Raw genomic sequence first — 23,491 nt, forward strand, 5'->3', positions numbered from 1 at the left:
ATTAAATATTTAACTAGATGTTTTCCTTTAAGCACAGCAGCCATCCCATCTGATAAACGTGTAATGAGCTGCTGAAACTGGAGCTAAGGGCACAGCAGTCTGAAATAACGTGCTTAACAAATCTTTATGTAAGGACTTTAAAGAATTTAATGTGCAGGCCTTGATCTGTATATGGCAGTTTCCAGTTTACCTTTACAAGAATGATTTATTGCTTTTGCTATATTTAAATACTGAGTGTCCTTTGCTGGATGATTTTTGCATCTGTTTTACAGTTAGGATGTGTCCTAACTGGATTACTTGATTTACCTAGATTCTGTTTTCATAGAATCAGGAGTGATTTGGTGGTTGGAAGGGACCTCTGGAGGTCATCTGGTCCAAGGCCCTGCTGAAGCAGGGCCACCTAGAGCAAGCTGCCCAGGACCAGGTTCAAAGAGCTTTTCAGTATCTGTGTTTCCTGGTGTTCACACAGAGTCTCTTTCAGTTTGTGTTCATTGACTCTTTGCACCATCCCTTCAAGTATTTACAAAATAAATAAGATCCCCCCTGAGACTTTCCCAAGCTAACAGTCCTAGCTCTCTCAGCCATTCCTCATATGTCAGATGCTTAAGGCCCTTAATCATCCTTGTGGCCCTTTGCTGTACTCTCTCCAGTATGTCTGTGTCTCTCTTCTGCTGAGCAACCCAGGACTGGACACAACACTCCAGGTGTGGCCTCACCAGTGCTGAGCAGAGAGGAAGGATCACCTCCCTCAGCCTGACTCCAATGCTTTGTCTTAATGCAGCCCAGGATAACGTTCGCCTTCTTTGTGGAAGTGGCACATGGCTGCCTCATCTTCATCATGTTGGCCACCAGGACCTCCAGGTCCTGTTCTGCCAAACTGCTTTCCAGCTGGGTGGCCCCCCGCATACACTGGTGCCTGGGGTTGTTTCTCCAGAGGTGCAGGACTTTGCCCTTCTCTTGTTCAACTCCATGAGGTTCCTGTCGACCCATTTCTCCAGCCTGCAGAGGTCACTCTGGATGACAACACAGCCCTCCAGCATATCAGCCACTCTTCCTAGTTTTGTGTCATCAGCAAACTTGCTGTGGGTGCACTCTGCCCCATCATCCAGATAATTTGTGCAGCTGGACCCAATACTGACCTTTGGGGTAGACCACTAGTTACTGCCCTTCAGTTAGACTTTGTGCACTGATCCCTACGCTCTGGGCCCAGACGTTCACCTCACTGTCTTTTCATCTAGCCCATACTTCAGCTTCTCTATGAGGATCTTAAGGGGTAGTGCTGAAAGACTTAGTGAAGTCAAGGTGGACAATATCCACCTCTGTCCCTTCATCCACCAAGCTAGCTATTTCATCATAGGCTATCATGTTGGTCAAGCATGACTTCCCCTTGGTGAATCCATGCTGACTACTCGTCATCACTTTCTTGTCCTTCATGTACCTGGATGGATTCTGGGAGATGCTCCTTCATTTTGCTGGTGATGTGGTCCAAGGCACGGCCACCTAAATTACCTGGGCTGGATTCTGCTGCAGAGTCAAATCAGAGTAGACCTTATACCTGTTTCTGTGATGTAACCACTTTTGTCCTGCCTTTTAGTTAAGCCCACTTGTCTTGCTGTACTGGTGCAGCAGATGCTGTGTGGGACTAACCCTTTCCTTCACCCTTCTAAGATTTTTTTATTGTGGGGGCCCAAACCACACATTACTTCATTACTTGTGAGCCTGGCAACAGTGAAACAGGAGAAGGCCAGCAAGAAGAGGGAAGCAACGTTTTAGTGGAATAGACAGAGCTAATTGTTCTGATTATAAATTCTGTATTGTACTCAGGCGAATATAATAGCCATTTATTACTTGCCTTGCTTTTAAATCCTCCGCTCCCTTTGTAATTTATACTTTTGCCTGGCTCAGCTCATCCTGAAAAATAAGAGTGACAATTCACCATAAAGCACCAACTACACCATTGACAGTGATATAACGTTATAATTTATTTAGTATCCTGAATCCAATAAATTAAAGCACTGTAGGAAGCTGCCCAACTGTTAGCACTGTGATTTTTGCAGACAAGTTCTGGTAGATGTGGGGACATCAGTGACCCCAGCAGTCCACCCACACCCCTGTGATGGAGGTACATCCATCCATCACATTCATATGGACCCTGCTGCTTGAGGAGAGGGAGATGGAGGGTCAGACAGAAAGCAAAGGTATTTGCCAGAGCTCACTTTCCTACATCTAGAAACACAGAGAACTTACAAAACATTAAATCGGTTACGTTCGTACCCCAGGCATCGGGTGCAGTCCCTAAGGTGAGGGTGCTCTCTCTCTTTATATCACCCTGTCTTCATTAGTTCCAGAAAGATATTTTTAAAATATTTGTTCAAAGAACAGGAAGACCATTTCCCCACCCGTTTCAGATTCTAAGTGATGTTTCCACATTACTAAGTCAATTCAAGATCAGCCGTACAAAGTGCTATTAGTGTAATGCCTGATAATAGTTTAGAGCAGCAGAAGGTGTCGTAGTGCATATATCATGTTGCAGGAAGAAGGGTGCTTTACAGTAGCTGCTGTGTTGCTGCTGAGATGGAGACCATTATTTTCTTGATTAGCAAATATAGTCTGCATTTTTTTTTTTTAAATCAGTAAAGGAAACCAGAAATGTAGCCACCAAGCTTTGGTGACTATATTTTCCTATATATTGCTGATATGGTAGAAGATGTAGGCTTTAGTAGAACTCTCTGTGATTTTATTTTACAATCATAAATCAAAACCCATTGTTTTGAAGGTATATAGCATGTTTTTGGTAAAGTTATCCCCTCTGAAAACCCAAGGCGCAATTTTATTTCCTTTCAAGATATTAAGCTTGTTCCTAATAGGTGCTGTTTGAGAGAAAAGTTGCAGTAGTGGGCCAAAACTGGACTGTGTAATTTTCGTCAAAGTAATTTCCAGATATGTAGGTACATATGTATGAATATATGTGTATTTTTAGAAGACAAATTATCCTAGTGTCAACAAGTATGAAAATCCCAATTTATGGCAAGACCTCTGTGGTGGCAGACTGAACAATATCCTCTTGCTCTCTCCTTCATTCACCACTCAAAAAGTCCCCTATTTTTCTGAACAGAACAGGAACATTATCACAGTAATTGACCATTTTTCTTCCTATACAGACATTCTTAATTCCCTATGATGTTTTAGGACTTGTGTTGCTCGCCTTCAACTTTTAAGACTGTATATACTCACTCTTTCCCTATGCCTACTGCATTAAAAGCATTTTTTATTCCCACTACCTCAATTTCATTATTTTCCAATATACTGCAGTATCTGGCTTTGATAACTCTCTCTTCCAAAATCAGCAATGACTTCTTGGCTACTTGACAACAGTGAAAATTTTCAAAGTAACTTAATCTTCTAAATTAAATCTGCTTGACTTATTTATTTTTAAGGCCTTTTGTCTGGCTTCATCCTTCTTGATTTGTCTCCTGCTTTGTCAGCGTGTGAACCATTAGCACCTGAGTTTCTCCAAGATTTAAGAGTCTTCTTATTCTTACATTACCTCAGTGGTCTTCCAGTGGTTCCTGTGACACTTCCTTTGTCATTATATTATACAATTTCTCCTTGTCTGTTGAGAGTTTTAGCGTATTCAGAGTGACATAGAAATAATAATATTTAAGGCAGCAAGCATTAACTAAAAAAAGATAATAAGTAATAGAAGAAAAGATACTGACTTTAGTCAGTAGAAGAAAAGATACTGGATTTTAAATGTGCCTGCATGCAATGAGATAAGATTAGTAGTAAAATCCAAATTTACATTACTCTAAAATAGTTTTAAGGACAATTAAATCCATTTTACTTTTTAATATGTTTGCATACAGGTTCAACTGTCTTTAATGAAAACACTTTAAACATCACATTGAAGTTGGTTAAACATAACTTTCTGTAAGCATTCATAAGAAAGCATGCCTTCTGTGTAAATGCAAATAAGAAGGTATAGGAAGTCATTCTCTGTTTAGGACAAGCGGAACAGCTATCCTGAGTTCACATAAAGCTCATAAAGCCATACGGAATCAAAGTCATATAACAGCAGTAGCAGGTACTCCAGGAGTATGAGCAGCAAGGCAGGTACAGCAGTTCTTCCTCTTGCATAAAGTCCCAACATTCACTCCTTGCATTTTGGGCACTTGCTAAGTTGAAGGTTTCAGATACTGTGTTTTACAGTATATGATGCATCTATTCATGATGAATTTGTCAAATACCTTTTTAGATGCTTATAGTTCTGGTCTCATCAGCATCCTTTGGGAATACTTTTCAAGTCTAAGTAACACATATCATTTAGGAAAAAGCACTTCTTGTTGTTAGCTAATCATTTCCTGGGTTCCCTGAATTCTTATGTTACATGAAATATCTAATAAATAACAAGAGTACATCTTCTCCATGATTTTGTAGACTGAAATAGATGAGAACCTAAATGGACTGATTAGTTTATCTTTTTTTTTCTTTAAGAAAACTTTCAAGCACTGTTGATATTTTTTTTGCATATAATGCATTTTGTCTTTTTTTTTGTGTTATTGTATTCCTTCTTGAAGTTTGTTGTAAAAAATTGTAAATCAAAGAGAACATGTAGTTTAATCACGATGTTATAGATGCTGTATTTACAAATATGTATGTCGTTCAAATTTCCCCTTTATTTTTAGAGCACTAATAGTAATTCATCCTACATTCATGTGATCATCAGCATATAATTTAACTTTTAGATTGTTGAAATGTTCTGGACTTTATTATGTTTATAATGCTCTGAATTTAATAAGAAGTGGGGATACAGGAATTTCTGATATGTTTACATGAATTAATTAACAATGTTTGCTGATGTGATTTGGTTGCTGGTACATGAGTGTGTAGTACCTTTTGAGATGGTCTTTGGTGTCCCACCTGGCTTATCTGTAGCTGCTGCTCTATCACATTTACCTGCCCGACACCAGTGCTTTGGATACCAAAGGGCATCTCCATTGGCACTAAACTATGTGACAGCAACTGAAATAAGGCTTTGATTTTGGGAGAGGAGAGTCAAGGGGACACACAGGGGCTTTCTGTGACTGGTAGTACTAGAGACATGAGTAATATAAATAAATATTACTTGAAAAGATTGAGATTGCCATGAGTCTTCAGCAATAAATGCAGCTGTTGCTTAATGGCATTTCACAACATCTGGTTACAGGTTGGCATCAGTAATGAGCATGGGGGAAGCACGGACACCAAGTGCAGAGTTTTCGGTGGACTTGACCTTACTCAAGCCATATTATAATGTCATGCTATATAATAGGAAATAATCTGGTGGGTGTATTTGCCCAAATAAGATTTCTGAGTCCACTGAAACCTGGAAATTCCAGCAGAATGCTGATTGTTATTGGAGCCAGGGTTATATTATGATTTAATGGCTTTTCTGGGCTTCATTTGATGACCTGGCCTAGAAAAAACATTTTGAAGTAATAAAGCGCCTGTTTGGCTCCAAACTAATGAGAGAAGCATTGCTCTTTGCATTAACTGTTCTTTAGGAAGAGCTGCGGAGAGCTACTAATAAACCTTATTAAAAAGCTTAAGCAAGACTGAAGGAAATAGAAAACAGAGAAATTATTCCATTCCATGTGAAGTGAGTACATAAAAAAAAAAAAAGGGCAAGCCCACAGGGTTTTTGCTTCTCTTCCATGTGACTTGCAGCTTGCTGCACTTCTGTTACGTTGCCTCTGAGATATGTTAAAGTGCAGCTCAGTTTAATGAAGAAGTGGGTAGGACAAATCAAGGCTAGAGACTATTTACGGCAGAGATTGGGTAAGTAAATGCAGCTGTATATAAGTATTTATTAGTATCGTGCAATTGTTACAAGACCTAGCCTGTAGCTTTTAAAACAATACTCAGAATGATCATATTTTGGTGGTCCTTTCTTTGTTCTACTTAATTAATTTGCAAGTGTGGGTGGTACACACTATGCAATAGATTTATGCGCAATAATTGAATTCTATTTTTCAGACTTCCTATGACAAAACAAATAACTTCTCTTTAATTTCATGTACTGATTTTGTTTTAAATTCTTTGGTATGTAAGTAACTGCGCTGTCTATTTTAGTGCAGTGCTCAAAATAATTTCAGTGGGAGTTAGCTGATAGTTTCTGGTGCCTTCCTGTTATTTTAATTATTTTTCTACTGGTGAGGGAGAGGGGAAAACAGCTTATATTCTGAACCTCTGAGATACACCATTTTCAGATTTCTAGAATCTAACTTCAGACCACTGAAAACTCCCCAGTATCAACTTGATCCAGGGATTTATTCAAGCATCCTAGTAGGGTATAATTTCAACTGTTTGCTTTTATTCTCTGTGTCTTTTTAGAAAGCTTTGTATGTGTTTGTATACTGAGTTTTACCTTAAAGGTTCTGGTTTAAATTTATTTATGTTTAAATTTGTGTAAATTTAGTACCAATACACAAGATAGAGAAATATGATGAAAACTTTTATTGTTGTTTAAGACTTACGGGGTTTTGATTTTTATTTGTTTTCATCTCTAGCAATTTGAATGGACCTTGCAGTTGCTGTAATGCTGTTATGAAATAGGATTGCAATCTTAGTCAATAAGCAATTTCCAGAACGGTTGTTTTAGCAGTTTCAGTGCTTGCTATTTGAGTGTGTAGATCTCAGTGTATGGACAGAGGAGGTGTGATCAATATACCTTGGAAAGACGTATACTGAAGCCTGATTCAAAACTTGGGAACTGAAAAAGGAAAAGCAAACTCCTTCATTGTTGGTAGTGTATTAAAGAAAATATTTTTCAGTGTTTAATATGTTGTGATCTAGGGTGTGTATTCCTTTATATCATCTTGGAGGAAAGAGTATGTTGCATATAGTCGATAATGATTACCTGTATTAATTGGAATGTGTTGTCTTTTTCAGATAATCACTCCATTTAGGAGGCTAATATTGTGTGCTGAGAACAGAAAAGAAATGGAGGACTGGATAAGCTCTCTGAAGTCTGTTCAGTCCAGAGAACACTATGAGGTAAGTTGACATCCCTGTTGATGCAACTTGTTCTAGCTGAATAGATCAAGCTACAGGACACAGAACTGGAATATTCACCCTCCTTACCGTGAATAGTGTGTCTAATGCCAGAGTGAAGCTTCATGTTAAGACCTTTACTAGTGAAATGAGAGCTTATTATCACACTTTTCTTTAGAAGTTTGGAGGGAGAGCAGGCTAAATACCCTTTGAAAAAATACTTTTGTTGATGGTAGCATTGTCGCCCCCAGTAAGGTGGAACCGTAGGTAATTTCAGTCACCGTAGCTGTGTTCTGTACTTGCAAATTTGTCTTAACTTCTCCTTTACTAGACCGCACAGTTTAATGTGGAACATTTCTCAGGGATGCATAACTGGTACGCCTGCTCCCATGCCCGACCTACCTTCTGTAACGTGTGTAGAGAGAGCCTCTCTGGAGTCACTTCTCACGGCCTGTCTTGCGAAGGTAAAATAAACGCTTTCTTCCCCTTGTTTATAACAATGAGTATGTAGACAGATGGCTGAAAGTTTAAGACAAGTAATAACTCTGAAAATAATGAGTGAGAAAAAAGCATGAAGGGAGAAATCTATTTACTGGAGTGACTTTCTTTTGGGCAGAGGGATTGTTAATGGTCTAGCCCACCTTCTTAGTGCTCCGGGTGCCTTTTTCTAACTCCACTCAATAAAACGGTTCCTTCTGCTGCAGCGACCAGTTTGGAATGTGTGTGCCTGGGTGGAAGGTTTGCAAGAAAATATAGGATTTCTTTGATTTGCCTTTCAAAAATGCAGATGTGAAACAAAGTAGTCTCACTGGTTTGCAGAATCGGCATTCCTCAAGAAAAAAAAAAATAATGGTAGTTTCTGCCCAAAATCTATAAAAATTCTTAACACTTTGTTTAGCACTACGTTTCTTTCCCTCCAGTTCTTATTTGCTCTGTTGCTGCTGCCTGATCCTGCAGCACAGGTGGGACAGATGAGGACAGATTTATTGCTTTAAATATTCTCTCATGCAGCAAAGGGGTAGAAATGTAGATGCCTTTGCGTTTTGATGGTTTAACAGATGAAATCCAGCACAAAGAAAAAGGAGGTGTGGCTAAGACTTCAGCATTAAACTCATCTGGAGAAATGGTCTTTTGCAAACAAGTATTTATAATAAACCTGAAACAGCTTATTTATTTTCTGCTGTGAGCTCCAAGAAAAAGCAGCAACAAATGTACTTGTGTTGGAATCCAGCAGAAAATAAAGCATCAGTGTGACCTTATAATATATATATATATATGGAATGTGGAGATATTTACCAAAATAGCTAACTATCTGGAGAAGAGTTAGTGTTACTTACACTAAACTCGATTTTCGAATGTATGCTACCTAACTGCAAATGCATTTCTGTTATCGATACTGTTATAATACCTGAAGTCTGAGCGCAATAATGTGTATTAAGGAAATCTTACAAAGGAAGCATTAACCCACTGTCCTGAATTGTCCATGCTTTTAATGTAGCTAACGGTGCAGTTGCCAAGGAACGGGACAAACCCGTTTCACAGAAATTAGAAATTGCATAGTTACTTCCAGCTTCTCTGGTATATGTTTTCCACTGTGTTTAAGTCGCTTGGACAGTTTTAAGGCAACTATAGTATTTTCAGTGTCTGATATTGGCAGACAGAAGCATCATGTGCTTAACTAAAATGCAGTTGTATTGCATCTCTGTACAAATACAGTTATATTTGCTTAGGCAAAGAAAAGACTTCTTCCTTTTCATAAAGAATTTATCCTTTCTGAAGTTAATATTATAGCTATTTTACAAGGTTGTTTAGTGAGAATTATTCTTGTAAGATTATCAGCGGTAATGGTCATAGTTCATAGTTTTCTGCTTTTTCAGTGTCTTATTTTTCTTATAACTATTATTTTAATTTCCAAGATGTTGGCATTAACTTCACTTTGATGACGTTTCCCTGATTTCCAGATTTGGACTTTGTCAACTTTCTGCATGACTTATTACAAACATTTATCCGCATTTCTGATGCCCGTAGATCTTTCAGCAGTTTACGAATGGCTCTTGATAGTAGTTTGGATTTGCTTTCACTGGTTCACAGTTTTGTAAACATGTATGACGTGGGTTGGTTTGTATATAGATACTATTATTTTATCTATTAATAAGCTTACCTACTCTTACTTTTTAGGTACTAGTTTATAGCTCTCTCATTTTTCTTTTCCCAAGCATTTTTAAAAATAAAAGGAGAACTTTAGTTATGCATCTAATCTGAATCAGTCCAAGTTTGGCTCTTTTACTGGAATATTCATACTTTGTCCTTGATTCTATATATCGGTAAAAACCCATGTTTAACTATCCTTAGTTTTTTCATAAAAGAAGTGTATTTTGGTTTGGTACTACTTCTTTCTTATGTGACTGAGTTCATACTTACTCGCTTCTGTCTTATGCACTTCTAATGCATTTCACCATCTATTTTTTCGACTTACCCCATGTTAGCAATGTACACTGCTTGAGGAAACGATGTGGAAATATGGAGTCTTAAGATTCCCCAGACATGTTCCGTGATACTTTTTCTCATTACATCTTTAAAAACCCTGTTTAAATATTCATGCCTGGTATCTGAAACTTCCAGTACTGCTTTACCCTGGAAATCCATTTATATCTATACTAAATTCAATTATGTGTGGGGTCATTGATCCCAGGCTACTCTATTGTATCTTGTATTAAAAAGCATGACAGGCTTCTTCTCAGGAGATACTGGAGCTCTTCTTCCTCAGTGGTTTGGGTTACTGGCACAACAAGTTATCTTGAAAGTAGCTTAGCGTCTTTGTGTTCTTTGTGGTCTGATTCTTGACTGTAACAACAAAATAGAAATAAATCCCATCACTGATGTTTTGCAGCTTCCGATACATCAGAAGATCAGTGTGTGCCTTCTGTTTTCAGAGCCCCTTTCCTCCCAGTAGCCTTTGGCAAAGATTGACCAAATTCATTGCAGGCAACCTTGAAGATACTCCTGTAAGTTTTGTGGAAACCAGAGTAGAAAAAGAGGGTTTGTTAATGCCTTCACGAGGAAAAAGTCTGTGGTGTGAACTTGCATTTATTTATAAGTAAAAGAATTGACACATATATCAAACTGAAGATGTAAATTCATACCAATCCAGGCCTCATTCTTTCTACTGCTCCAAAAACCATTGACTTGAAAAAAAATTAATCATACACACCTTTGAGATGCAATGCTGTTCCTCCCACTAGTTCCTTCTTTTGAGTCTTCTCCTACTTTTCAAGTGTTATCTGTACATTGTGTTGATAAACAAAAATTTTCCTCTAGCAAGCTCTAAAGGCCTGATCTCCCCTACATTCATCCACAGAGTGTCCTTTACTAGGACAGAGGACTTCTTTTTTTTTGCCTTGCTTCAGAAATTGTTCCAAACCAGTTGTATCAAGTAAGGCTTTTGTTCTTGATATTCCTCAGAGGTTTCTTCTATTCAGAGCTTAGTTTGCTGTATGCCTATGAATAAGAGTTGTCAGGTAAACATAGGGATACATGGAGTGTTTAGGCAAAGAAATGTAAAGAGCTATAGATCATTATCTACAAAAACTCTTCAAAGCTCTTTAGCCTTGATTACTGTGTACTAATACTGCATTTCTATCCAAGTCATTGCCAGTGGAACATGATTATTCTCAAAGATGTATTTCCCTAGGTAGTGTTATTATCATGACTGAATCCTGATTGTTGACTATCAAATATACCACATAAGCTGAAGATTGCAGTTTAGGTGAGATACTTTCTCCTGTCATGAATTGCACAATGTTGAAAGAACGTTTTACTATTGTGAAGTCAAGCAATAAGAAAATAAGAAAAAATATTGAAAAAAAAGTCTTCATTGTCTTTTCAACAGCCAAACTTAGTAGCCAATGTTGCCATTAATCTCTCTGTGCTTCACTTACCCCATTCTTTAAATTGGTATAAAATCAAAACCTTATTTTGACAGTACACTGTGAAAACAAAGGTACATTTTTTATGCATTCAAGTGTTTTAGAACAAAGATGTATATTTTCAGTGCAAGAGATTCTATCATAATGTTCAGTTATGTTGACTCTTCTTCATTATAGATAATGGTAGCTGTAGATTTAATCACTGTGTCTGACAGCAGATACTGGTCCAACTGTGACAACTGTTTGCTAGTCAGCTTGTTCTCTTAGCTTTATAAGAGACCTGCTTCGTATTCCAGCTACAAACATTTACACGAATTTAAAATAATGTTCTACAAATATTCTTGATTTAGTTTGGCTATTTTTTTTCTTTTTTCAACTTTCATTGGTGAAATAGTAGCAATTGATATCATGCAGTATGTCAGCATCTTTTCAAAAGATTTCAGGTATCAGACTGATTCATGAATGGGATGCAGTGTCATCGGAGACAAAATAAATTCGAGAGTATTGGTAACTAAGGTTAAGATTTGATGTAAAATTTTCCTTTCTATAGCCATTTCTTCTGTACTGCTATGTATTTTGCTCAAAAGTTTAATCTGTGTCTTAAGGTCATTGCTTATGATAATGTTTAATGCTCAGAATAGCATGAATTGTTGTTTGATGGTGTTGGTGTTGCAGATCTATAGCAAGTCTGACCTAAGATTTGTAAGTTATATACTGTGCCCAGAAAGGAAACATTAGCTGTTGCTTGCTATCCGTGGTGTGGCTTGCTGCAACTCCTCAGATCACAGGTCTGAATTTCTCCTTGTGGAGAAAGGAGTGTTCTGTATTCTCCAAAGGCTGAATACAAGACCCTGAGGTCTAGGTGATCCTTAGCTCAACAGGACTTCAAAATTCCCTTACTTTGCTGTGCTGTAGTAATTTGGGATTTCCTACTGCCCCGCATCTCTGATTTGTTGTATTTAGGTCTGCATGGCAGACAAGTGCATATTATTTATTAATAGGAAGGTGACATATCTTCTCCAAAACATCCAAGTGGCAAAATTGCACAAGGCCCAAGACTTTTGAAAATGCGGCCTGTGCTTCTGTGGGAGCTGACTTCTTTAGACATTTGGAACCAACTTAGGTTGGCAAACACACAGTATGATGCTGAGCTGTTTTGAAAACGTGAGCCTACCCTGTTAGTTGAATAATATGGGATATTTGCACACTTCAGGTCTATGAATGCTACTCTTTGAAATAACCAGGGGAATTAGTGTAAAAGGAATGAAACTCCTTTTTCTGTTTCCTTCTCTTTTTTCGAGCTAAGCACATACTTTCACGCATCTCCCAGAACAGGGATGATTGTTCTCAAACTCAAATGCTGCTTACATAGTCTCAGTTCACTTTTTAAATTGATCTGGCAAAGTATCAGTGGAATTAAGGTGAGAGCTTTATGATTTGCAAGACCTTTTGTACTATGGCTTAATGTTTTTAATGGTGGGCAAGCAATAGGCCAAAGCTTTGGATGTTTCCTGTCAAGTATTTGTTTGAAAAGAGACTACTACTTCTGGTCTGCTGGCTAGTTCTCATAAACCTTTAATGGTCTTTGCCAAAATAATTTGTATAATGCACTCTAAATAGAATGATGTCATGCACTTCCAGTAAGAGAAATACCCACAGTTGTATGCATCGGCCTGTTTGGTATAATATGATATCATTAACTAGTCTTATTGAGTTGAGCAAAATACAAAAAGTTATTAGATTTGTCAAAATGTCTGGCGGTACTATAGACTTGTGCTGAATATTGCAATTAGTAGATTTTTAATAAATAATCAAGTAAGAATTCAGGTTCTTCCTCACTTAATGTAACCTCTTGGAAAATATTCTAACCACCAGCATCCTGAATAAATGTATCACTACACAGCTCTTTGCTTTCTCAGCTTCTGAGAAAACAGGCATAGTATGGTGCCTAAAAGGGATTCTTTATGCAAAGAAGCAAAGATCCTGAAGCAAAATACTTCTTTGAAACATGTTCTTACAACTTGTTGCAAATTTAAACCTGGTATCTGAGTTGTGTCACTGGAGGAATAGAAAAGAGGTGGCCGATGGCCAAAGCCTGTCATTGTTTAAGAGGCATTTGGACAATGCCCTTAACATGCTTTAACTTTTGGTCAGCCCTGAATTGGTTAGGCAGTTGGACCAGATGATCATCATAGGTCCCTTCCAGCCAAACCATTCTCTTCTCTGGGCTACAGCTAAGCAAACAAAATGGTGTGTTTCTCAGCTGCCGAGTTTCTAACCTTTCTTCTAGCAGAGCCTCTTAGCCTGGCTACTTGTAACTCAGCTATAAAGTTGAGGAGGTACTCAAGCCTTGAATGTTGGCAAATGTTTAACCATTTCGAAGCATGTATGAAAAACTACAAAGGCTGCATATAGTGTCTGTTGCCTCTAAACCCAGTTTAGTGAGTTAAAGCTGGACCGATTATGAACTGAATTTTCTTTTAGTTGGCTTGTGTTGTGTGTGCATCAGTAAGTGACATGTACTTGGCTGTTTTATGAAATATCTGTTTTTATTTTTTTAAAAGATACATATCACTGAAATACAAGGAATAACATAGTATACATGTTTATGTATTCCAGTGTGTAAGTTTAAAGCACATAAAAGATGTGCTGTCAGAGCAACAAATAACTGCAAATGGACTACATTAGCCTCAATTGGAAAAGACATCATTGAAGATGAAGATGGTGTAAGTATTGTTAATATTTACAGTATTTTACAAAGCTGTTTCTTCTTTGTAGGGAAAAAAGGCTAAGCACAAACATATTGCCATATGACCCATTGAAATTAGTGGTAGGTGGCTACATTTCTGAACACTTTTCAAAGATTAGCATGTTATTTAGAACAAAATTTACACTCCTGTCTCACAAGGCGACTTTAGTATCTGTGGGCAGTAGATTGTAGCTGTGTTAGAAGATTTTAAAGGCCACATGCAGAGAAACTCTGAAGCTGGAGAATTGCTCCTAGGAGTTCCTACTGCTCTTAAGCAAAGGTGGTATTTTATAGTGTTACCACGCTGTTTTGGCAATCTATTTTGTGTCCTTACTGATGGCTGTTCCCCAGGAGGCCTACTTGGAATTCACTGACCTGTAGAGGGTATTTTTTACTCATGAAAGCAGGAACTTTAAAATTAACAGGAGGAATGACAAAAGCTTTTCAGAGCTTTATTGTAACAGATAGGTTATTTTTACAGACACAGCTATGTGTGTACCAGTGGCATGAATCTTCTTCCTAGATGGTTATTTCTAAGTTGTCCATGGTACTACTGGGACAAAGGGTGCACTGAGTAAAGCTTTGCACAGCATTTAGGGACTGCGTTATAAGCAGTGACCTACCAGTCATGGTGACTGGCGGGATACATAAAGCTGCATAGTTATTCTGCTGTCCTGCCTATTCTTCTGAATTTTAGTTATTTTAATTGGTTTGTGTCATGTAGTCAACATTAAGAGAATGGGTACTTATTTGTATGACGGGGTCTCTAGATTTAACTGTCCCTTTTTTGTGGTTAGTTGCTACCATAGTAACTCGAATACTTGAATAAGATGTGTCTCCCTTCTTCAGCTGTCACATTTTCAGCCTAGCACATGAAACACCACCATAGTCCACCTTCATAGCTGTTCCCTTGTGAGCATCAGTGTCACTTACTCTGGTCATCCATACCTGCTTCTTTGGTGAAAGGGTAGAGTTACAGGAAATAGTTTACATCAACCTATATTTGAGAGACAAAAGCCTCTCATTCCTATTTCTGAATTTAACTTTTATGACTACTTCTTCACAGATAGCTATGCCTCACCAATGGTTAGAGGGTAATCTGCCCGTCAGTGCCAAATGCGCAGTCTGCGACAAGACCTGTGGCAGTGTTTTACGCCTGCAAGATTGGAAGTGCCTTTGGTGTAAAGCTATGGTAGGTGCAATGAACCATGTCCAAGCATCGAGGATTTTGCCAGCTGTATTGCTCACCGCTATTTTCGTTTTGTCATTTCATAACTGTGATTTTGGATTAAGTAGGAGCAGGCAGCTTGTGCAAACTCCGATCTCTTTGACGTTCATAATTTCTCATGACTGTCATACTGACTTCAGTTAATTTTTAATACGCCCACAGATGCAGCTTTTCTTTAATAGGTGTTGTCATCCAGTGTGTTTTCTCTGCCTTCTCCTAACTGATAACTGAAGGTTCAGATGCCTGGTCTCTATGTCTGATAATCATATGTTACTTTCTTGCCTCTTTTATCATAGATATTGCTATAGTAATATTTTAGTAATATTTAGCAATATTATTAGTATTAATATTTATTGCTATTTATTATTACTATTGTAGTAATGTTTTTATTAATGCAAAATCTTGAGTTGTCTTCTTCAGGGCACTCTGTAGGTTGCTGACTGAAATTCTATAATAGCTATGCTATTGCTGTTTTCCCCAAATACAGTTTTCTCTTCATTTTTTTATCTTGTCTAAAAGGATGGGTTTCATATGCTAGGCTATAGAAGTGGAACGTCAGCAGTTTTTTTATTGCTTAGGCTCTATGTGTAGGCAGTGGGAAACGATTGGCATCTTCAGAAGTGATTTGAAATCTAGGTGAAATGCAGCACCCTCTGTGTGTGCCTGTTTTTCCAGTAACTACAGAAGAGGCCTCTCCAACACATAGTTTATGAGACCCACCTTTGTTGGGTTGGTCTGGCTCGGTAGGTGCGTTTGCTTTAGTGCAGATGCATCTTCCAGAACATCCAGGTGGACCAGGCATGTACAGAGCTATTGCTTTGCACGTGAACAATGTGCCTGCTGCCCCAGCACAGACACTGGCTGCTGGGAACTTGGTGCTCCCTTACTGGTGGATGGAGGTGATTCCTTTGTAAGGACGATTGTGCAATAGGGGTAGCTGAAGATGAAGTACTCCAAAGTTATGTTTTTTGGAATGAGTAATGAGCTGTCGTGATTTAACAACACAACCCTAATAGCTGTTCTCTCACCTCTCTCCGCACCCCCCCAAATAGGGGAGAGAATTGAAAGGGAAGGGAGAAACCTGGACTGAGATAAACATAGTTTAATAAAATAACAAAATACTTATACACTACTAGTAAATATATCTAAAAAAGAATATAAAATAAAAGGTACTCAATGCAATTCCTCACAAACTCCATCCACACTGAGCAGCCAGTCCCAGGAAGCAGCACCTGGTCCCAAGCAGCGGATCCCGAAGAGAGAAAAAAGTAAAAAAGCAGAAAGGCCCAGAGGCCTCTGCAAAATGGTGAAAGGCCAGACTAAACATCCCAAACAGAACTCCCCTGGCTTTGACAAAGAGTGAAGAAGGCCAAGAAGCAAGAAAGAGCCCTGAACATCCTGACTCCCCTTAAACATGAAGCATGATGCTAATGGGATGGAATACTCTTATTGATCAGTCTGGATGTCAGTCAAGCTCTGTCCCATCTATGCCCCACATCCTTGATGCCTCACACCTGTGGGCAGAGCACTCAGAACGTCCTTGGCTCTCAGATCAGAGCAATTAAAAACAACTCTGTTCTGGGGTGTTATCTTCTTGTTCTCAAACTAAGTCCAAATAATGACTGTGCTAGCTATGAAAAAGAAAGGTTTCTAACTTAATGAAGAAAATTAACTAATTTTCAGTCAAACCAGCACACAAGCCTTCATGGTTTAACACTTTTTTTTTTTTTCCAGTCTCGCTCTTCTTCCATCTAGACCTAAATGTTACGAATTAGTCTATTTTTGTTACATAAATACTGTATCACTTATACTTCCACATCAAAATTCCGCTGTGGGTAAATAACTTTTTGTTTGTTTCGTAGGTTCACACTGCCTGTAAAGATCTATATCCACGTAAATGTCCACTTGGCCAATGTAAGGTATCGATCATACCTCCAACAGCACTAAACAGTATAGACTCTGATGGTACGTAGTATTGTAGTGTGTTCAGTGGTAGCTCTGGACTTGCAGTGCCTGTATAACTAAACAAGGCTAAAATCCTCCTGCTGAGCAGGTGAATGCAGTCTTCAAATTTGAAGAGAAGTGTAATTTTCCATATAGCTCTTTAGAGGATTATTTAACCGACATGATTTTAAAAAATGTTTTTGGAAGTTCCTGCACTAGAAGTTTTCTCCCATTTTATTTATGACCCTTGGAAACTTTTCAAGTGAATGACCAGAGTCTTCAGATGAAGTGGGCTGATGCCTGTCTGGCATGCATCCCTCATTCTAGGAGTTCTCAAATTATAGGTAACTTTGCAGAGGTAAGCTAGCTGAATGGCTCAGATCCAACAGCTACTTTACCAGGCTAAAGAGAGGAACTGCTTCCATAGCCTCTCTAAAATTGCTTTTAACTAGAAGCAGTGTAAGAATCCTGCAACACACTGGTAAAAAAACAGCAAATGTTCAGAACTCAGAGGTGCTCTTTGATGGGATGGAGATGTGTGAGCCGTGGGAGGTGGTGTGTAAAGGCAGGGAGTGGATTTAATAAGGAGTATCATGAAATCTGACTGCTTTAATTTATAGTTTGTGTTGATGGCAAATGTGGACCAACACCTTTAACACAATTTAATGAATTTTATTGTATGAAGTTAGTAAAAGTGATTGTTCATGCTGTATGTATTCACTCATGTCTCATTACTTGCTGTGTGGTGTCTCAGACCAGAGCATCATGCTGCTTATTATTCATGCTAGGAAGATTATTCCATATTTGAAATTATTTTTCTTGGCATTTAAATAATCAAACCTTATTTTAAATTATACATTATGATAATGTGGATTTAAATTATCATTCTTTAATGCCAATTTTTTATTTATAGATTTAGTAATTTTTTTAGGCAACTGAAACCAGCATCTATTGCCTGAAACAAATGTCAAAACCTGTTCCTGTAATGTCTGATTTTGAAGAAACCACTGCTTCCATGGGCTGCTCAAGTTAATGACAACAGTGTTCATTAGCCATATTTACTTAGGCCTTTACAGAAAGCCTGCTGTCATTAGTTAAGACCTGTATTGGCTTCAATAAGCTTTGGATCACAACTGAACGTCTATTGTTCGATGATTTTATTATAATTAATGGTATGACTTCAGTAAAAAAAATTCTCATGCAAAGTCTCAGCTGGGAGCAACTGAGTACAGTAACTTTTAAAATCTGTGAGTAGTCTTAGAAAGTTCATAGAGATGTGAATGATCCAGTTCAGCCCAGTAAGGTTAAAGAAAAAGCAGAATAAATACCAAACACTTGTAATTGAACCATATATTTAATTATGTGATAATCTGTGAAGACACGATTTGAGAAGTATTCTAGAAGGTTAATCTTTTTCACTGCAGAAAAACAATAAAGCTATTGTCTTCAGGATTTTACTAAAGCTAGGTACTGAAAATACCAGAGAGAGAAAAATGAACTGGAAAATCTTTAGCAATTATCTTTTCCTTGCAGGGCTAATATTCAGTTTAGCATTTACATTATATGCATGATAAAATGTACTGCTTTTGTCCTTCATTTCTTTCTTCCTCTTTCCCATGATTTCTTTTTGTGTTGTCCATATTAGAAAGCCTTATTTATTTCATTCTTTCTAACTATGTTCGCAGGTTTCTGGAAAGCCACATGCCCGCCATCCTGTGCCAGTCCTCTTTTAGTTTTTGTTAACTCAAAGAGTGGAGACAATCAGGGAGTAAAGTTTCTTCGTCGATTCAAACAGTCGTTAAATCCAGCTCAGGTGTTCGATTTAATGAATGGAGGACCTCACTTAGGGTAATGACCTTGGAAATCTTGAGCCATCATTCCTGCAAGGAAATTTAGTGCAAAGTAGAGTGTTGTGTTGTCCCTTGTTGCTATGATTCTATCACCAATATCTGCTTTTACTTAATTAAAATCTAACAGATAACACAATTTCAGGATGAATTCTGGTGGGTGAAGGGATTTCAGAATAATATTTTCTTTTTAGAAAAGCTCACTTCAAAATTCAAAACCAAACCCCATCAGCCCAAATTTTTTCTGGTTAGTTTTGACATCTGGTAATGTTCAAAACCGTTATAAATCACGGCCTGGGTGCTTGTCTTCCATTTCATATGTGTAATTCAGATTTTTCTGTAATTTTGTTGTGAATAGCTATGGAATAAACCTAGTGTCTAAATGTGCTCTGTATCTTTTTGAATGCTGAACACAAATGTCAGGGGAGGAGTCTGCAGTGGCTGAGGGACGACTACACTAAAACTTTTATCTTCGGAAAACTACATTCAAAATATGGTTGTAGGCAACATATGCAAATGGTCAAGGAAATGTGTATCTCACAATATTTGCAGCAAGAATACAGTTAAAACCATCAGGCATTCTACAAAATGTAAGGCTTGATTGTTGGAGAGATGGGGATGAAATGTGTGTAGTGGTGGCCACAACCCAAGCATCCTTGCTCATTCATAAAGGTCAAATTCATGCCTTCTTTTTTCTAGTTGGTCTGAAAAGTTGAGTTGAATTATTTGAGGGAATGTAATTTTAAGAGGTTTTCTATCTTTTCTCAGGGCAGGAGAAATTGTACTAGTATCAACATTTTTTTCCTTAAAAATCAGCATCTTTAGTTCTGAATAGGTATCTGTCTACCGTATACAAGTGACATTATTTTCTTTAGAAAAAATACAAATGCCTCAAAAATTTTTGAACTTAATACATTGTTTTTTATAAATAATTCTGTGATTATACATATTCTGGAAAATAACATGCATTAAAACCAAATATCTTTATTATTTTAAGAGTTTCTACTTTCCAGTTTTACTTTTTTTATTAAGTTTAAATCCCTGTTGTTTTTACCTCTTGGCTGTTTCTTCACATCTCATTCCCCTTTCCTCTGTATCTCACCTTTCTGCTGTTCTGTCTCTGTTGTCCTTCTTTTTTCCAATGCCCAAGTGTTGTATCCTTTAGCTGTTAAAAGTCAGAGAACAGGAGGAAGAGCCATAGAAAGTGAAAGCAGAATATGGCTTTAAGGATCTAATGTGACATTCTAGTATTTATATGGAGTTATATTGTCGTGATCACCTTATGTGTAGTAATTGCCTCCAACTATCCTTGCATTTGGTTAGTCACATGCTGGCAAAAGCCCACCCGTGTTGTGGAGCACATCCTGTTGTGGTGTCCTAATCTCTTCTAATGAAAAATTCCCCATTGGTGCCTTGTGCTTCTGGCTGACATGGGAAGCATAGAGCAGTGGCAATTTCATAGCTTAGAAAAGTTTAGAAAAATACTAATAAAATATTAAAAATAATATCAATAAAATCCTGAAAACAATATCAAGGGATTCTTTTTTTAAGTAAAACTTGGCATGTTATTTGTCAGAAATGTCAGTATAAGTGAGATATACAGCAATTGATGGGCTGCAGATAGGTTTTTTAAGTAATTGGTTGTATCCACATGCCCCAGAACAACGAAACAACCACCATAAAGGTGCCATGCACCATATTTTCATGTAACGGTTGCTAATGAATGTAACTGCTCTCTCGCTAATGGATGTAACCGGCTCTAACAGGCTGTGTTTTCTCTGCAGTTTGCGGTTATTTCAGAAGTTTGACAACTTCAGGATTCTCGTGTGTGGTGGAGATGGGAGCGTGGGTTGGGTCTTGTCAGAAATTGATAAGCTCAGCTTGCACAAACAGGCAAGTGTGTATACTTAACTTTCCTTGACTATACTGACTAAATTTTTGTATGCTTACTTTTCCTTGACTTGGTTCTTTGTCATGTATCTGTCTGTGGGCCAAAGTCAACAGTTACTGTTCAATGAAAATTTTCACTGGTGTAAACAGGGCAAGTTGTATTGGGATGGTAGAGTTTGATTTAAAAGCTTCAAACACCCGCTGTATAATTAGCATTTGTTGCTCGAACTAACAAGCATTTGTAATAGTTTGTGCTTTTTATTTCTACTTTTCAATAGTAGATTTGTGCCTGTATTGTGTTTCAGTGTCAGTTAGGAGTGTTACCCCTTGGTACTGGAAATGACCTTGCTCGTGTCCTTGGTTGGGGAGGATCCTGTGATGATGATACACAACTTCCTCAGATTTTGGAGAAACTAGAACGAGCCAGCACGAAAATGTTAGACAGGTAAACCTAAATGTGCATATACGTGATTTACCATGAGATTAAATTTGTATTTGTCTGGGTTTCTGATGGGCTAAACCCATCCTAGAGACTTAACATTCAGTTTTGGTTTTTAGAGTGCAGATCATAGTTGTGAGGGTGGCCAAGACAGTAATGGGGACATGTCTTCAATGGCATTTTTACCTGAAGAGTCAGAGGGGAGAATGGTTGGTGAAACTGGGAAGCGTGTTCTCCACAGACTGCAGAATCACAGAATGGTTGGAATTGGAAGGGACCTCTGGAGATCATCCAGTCCAACCCTGCTAAAGCAGGTTCACCAGAGCAGATCACACAGGAATGTGTGCAGGGGGGTCTTGCATGTCTTCAGAGAAGGAGACTCCACAAACTCTCTGGACAGCCTGTTTCAGTGCTTTGGCACCTTCAAAGTAAAGAAATTTCTCCTCATATTCAGATGGAACCTCCTGTGCTTCAGTCTGTACCTGTTGCCCCTCATCCTATTGTTGGGCACCACTGAAAGGAGTCTGGTCCCATCCTCTTGACACCCAGCCTTGAGATATTTATAAACACTGATGAGATGCCCTCTCAGCCTTCTCCAGGCTGAACAGACCCAGCTCTCTCACTCTCTCCTCATCAGAAAGATGCTCCAGGCCCCTGGCCATCTTCGTAGCCCTCTGCTGGACTCCCTCCAGTAATTCTTTGTCCTTCTTAAACTGGGGAGCCCAGAACTGGACACAGTGCTCCAGATGTGACCTCACCAGGGCAGACTAGGGGGGGAGGAGAACTGCTCTCGGCCTGCTGGTCGCACGCTTAATGCACCTCAGGATACTATTGACCTTCTTGGCCACAAGGGCACATTGTTGACTCATGGTCAACCTTTTGTTGACCAGAACTCCCAAGTCCTTCTCTGCAAAGCTGCTTTCCAGCAGCTCCACTGCTAAACTGTACTGGTGCCTGGGGTTATTCCTCCCCAGGTTGAACAAAAGGAGACAGTTTATTGCATAACTGATGAAGCTGCAGAGCTGCCTCTTAAAAGAAGTTGTAAGCATTAAGAACTTGTATAGATTTAAAACCATTTAGGACAGTTTTACAGACTCCATGTGCACTAATAAATACCATTGAAGGGAGCATCTTTATTCAGGAAACACCTGAGCTCTCTGTCCTTGGGTGTGGGGAGAGCTCTCAACATGTGCTTTCACCCTTGACATAATTTCCCGAGGCATCAGCTGTGGACAAGATGCTGGGCTATGTGGACCTTTGGCTTGATCCACTACCATTTCTGTTGGAAGCATTTTCTTAGTCAAAACCAAGAGGTCTTCCCACTCCTGGTTTTGTGTGGTTTTCATCCATGAAGCAAGGGAGCAATCTCAATTTTGAAAAAGTCAGAGGAGGTGGTGGTTGTGTCATTCCAATGAAGGTGTAACACTCTGGTTTTGAGAGGGGTATTTCATACTCTGTTCCTTTTTCTCAAGTGTTTTTTTATTCTTGTTCTAGGTGCAAACACTTGAATGTGATCAAAGAGGATTTTATTTTAGGGGTTTTTATAAAATACAGAAACAAGTCCTGTTTTATTTTAAGCTTTTCTACAGATATAGAGAAATGCTTGTTACTGATCCTTAGAAATAATTGTTGGCCTGAGTATTTTGAAAGATTCATAGATTAAATCAGGTTTGTCTTTTTATGTACTGAAAAGGCCTCAGTGTCATTTTTTTTGCTCTAGTTTCTGTAACTTGCTTCCAAGGCCACCTGCAGCGATTACTTGTTCTTTTCAGCAGGATTTGAAGGATGTTGCTGTTAGTGGTTTCATACTGTATAAGCTGTCAAGTACTGTCCTTTACCAGAGGAAAAAAAAAAATATATATATATATATATATGTCAATGAAGATACTTCATCATTTGCTTGGTTCTCATGCCTCCCTCCCCTAGTTGAGATGAAAAGCTAATGTCACCTTGGAGCTTTTTCCATAGGAATGCATATATTTTCCTTTGACTTCTGCAATTGGCTTGCACAAATTCTTTTATACTGTCAGTGTTTTGCTAGAAAATCTTTGTTGCCTGCACTGAATGTCCCACAATTTGCTCACAAAGAAGGCTCATCATCAAATCACTAACAAAAAACCAATAAAACCAATTATTATCTTTAGGCTCAATTATTTCAGCCATATTCAGTTAGCTAAAATTCAAAATTCAGATGCTTTATTTTGTTTTATTTCTCTTAAACAGTTGTGTGACATTGAATTTTCTTTTTGTTGGTATGTTGGAGAAAATATAAAACTAATAATTTGGAAACTTAAAGCTGTTATTTTTCTTTTAGGTGGAGTATAATGTCATATGAACTGAAATTACCAGCAAAGCCTTCTATTCTTCCAGTGACTGCAGACGAGTCAGAGGAATGCCAGGTGAACTTTTACTTTTGTTTTGTTGCTTTATATACTT

At 38.2% G+C, this 23,491-nt stretch overlaps 1 protein-coding gene across 5 annotated transcripts in view; it reads left to right on the plus strand.

Annotated features, from left to right (window-relative positions):
- DGKH (diacylglycerol kinase eta) overlaps positions 1-23,491 on the plus strand; it is a 172,687-nt gene that overhangs the window by 99,556 nt on the left and 49,640 nt on the right. For 4 of the 5 annotated variants that reach the window (XM_082053712.1, XM_082053713.1, XM_082053715.1 and 1 more), the window contains exons 5-13: positions 6,931-7,035; positions 7,364-7,496; positions 13,578-13,684; positions 14,774-14,899; positions 16,798-16,900; positions 18,565-18,727; positions 20,511-20,619; positions 20,922-21,061; positions 23,370-23,454. In XM_082053712.1, coding sequence (XP_081909838.1) covers positions 6,931-7,035; positions 7,364-7,496; positions 13,578-13,684; positions 14,774-14,899; positions 16,798-16,900; positions 18,565-18,727; positions 20,511-20,619; positions 20,922-21,061; positions 23,370-23,454 — 1,071 coding nt within the window. The remainder of the gene's footprint in view (positions 1-6,930; positions 7,036-7,363; positions 7,497-13,577; positions 13,685-14,773; positions 14,900-16,797; positions 16,901-18,564; positions 18,728-20,510; positions 20,620-20,921; positions 21,062-23,369; positions 23,455-23,491) is intronic. The other variant, XM_082053716.1, reaches the window with a different exon arrangement.

This window comes from Streptopelia decaocto (assembly GCF_964273445.1).
Source record: "Streptopelia decaocto genome assembly, chromosome: 1".
In the NCBI taxonomy this organism is placed as follows: Eukaryota; Metazoa; Chordata; class Aves; order Columbiformes; family Columbidae; genus Streptopelia; species Streptopelia decaocto.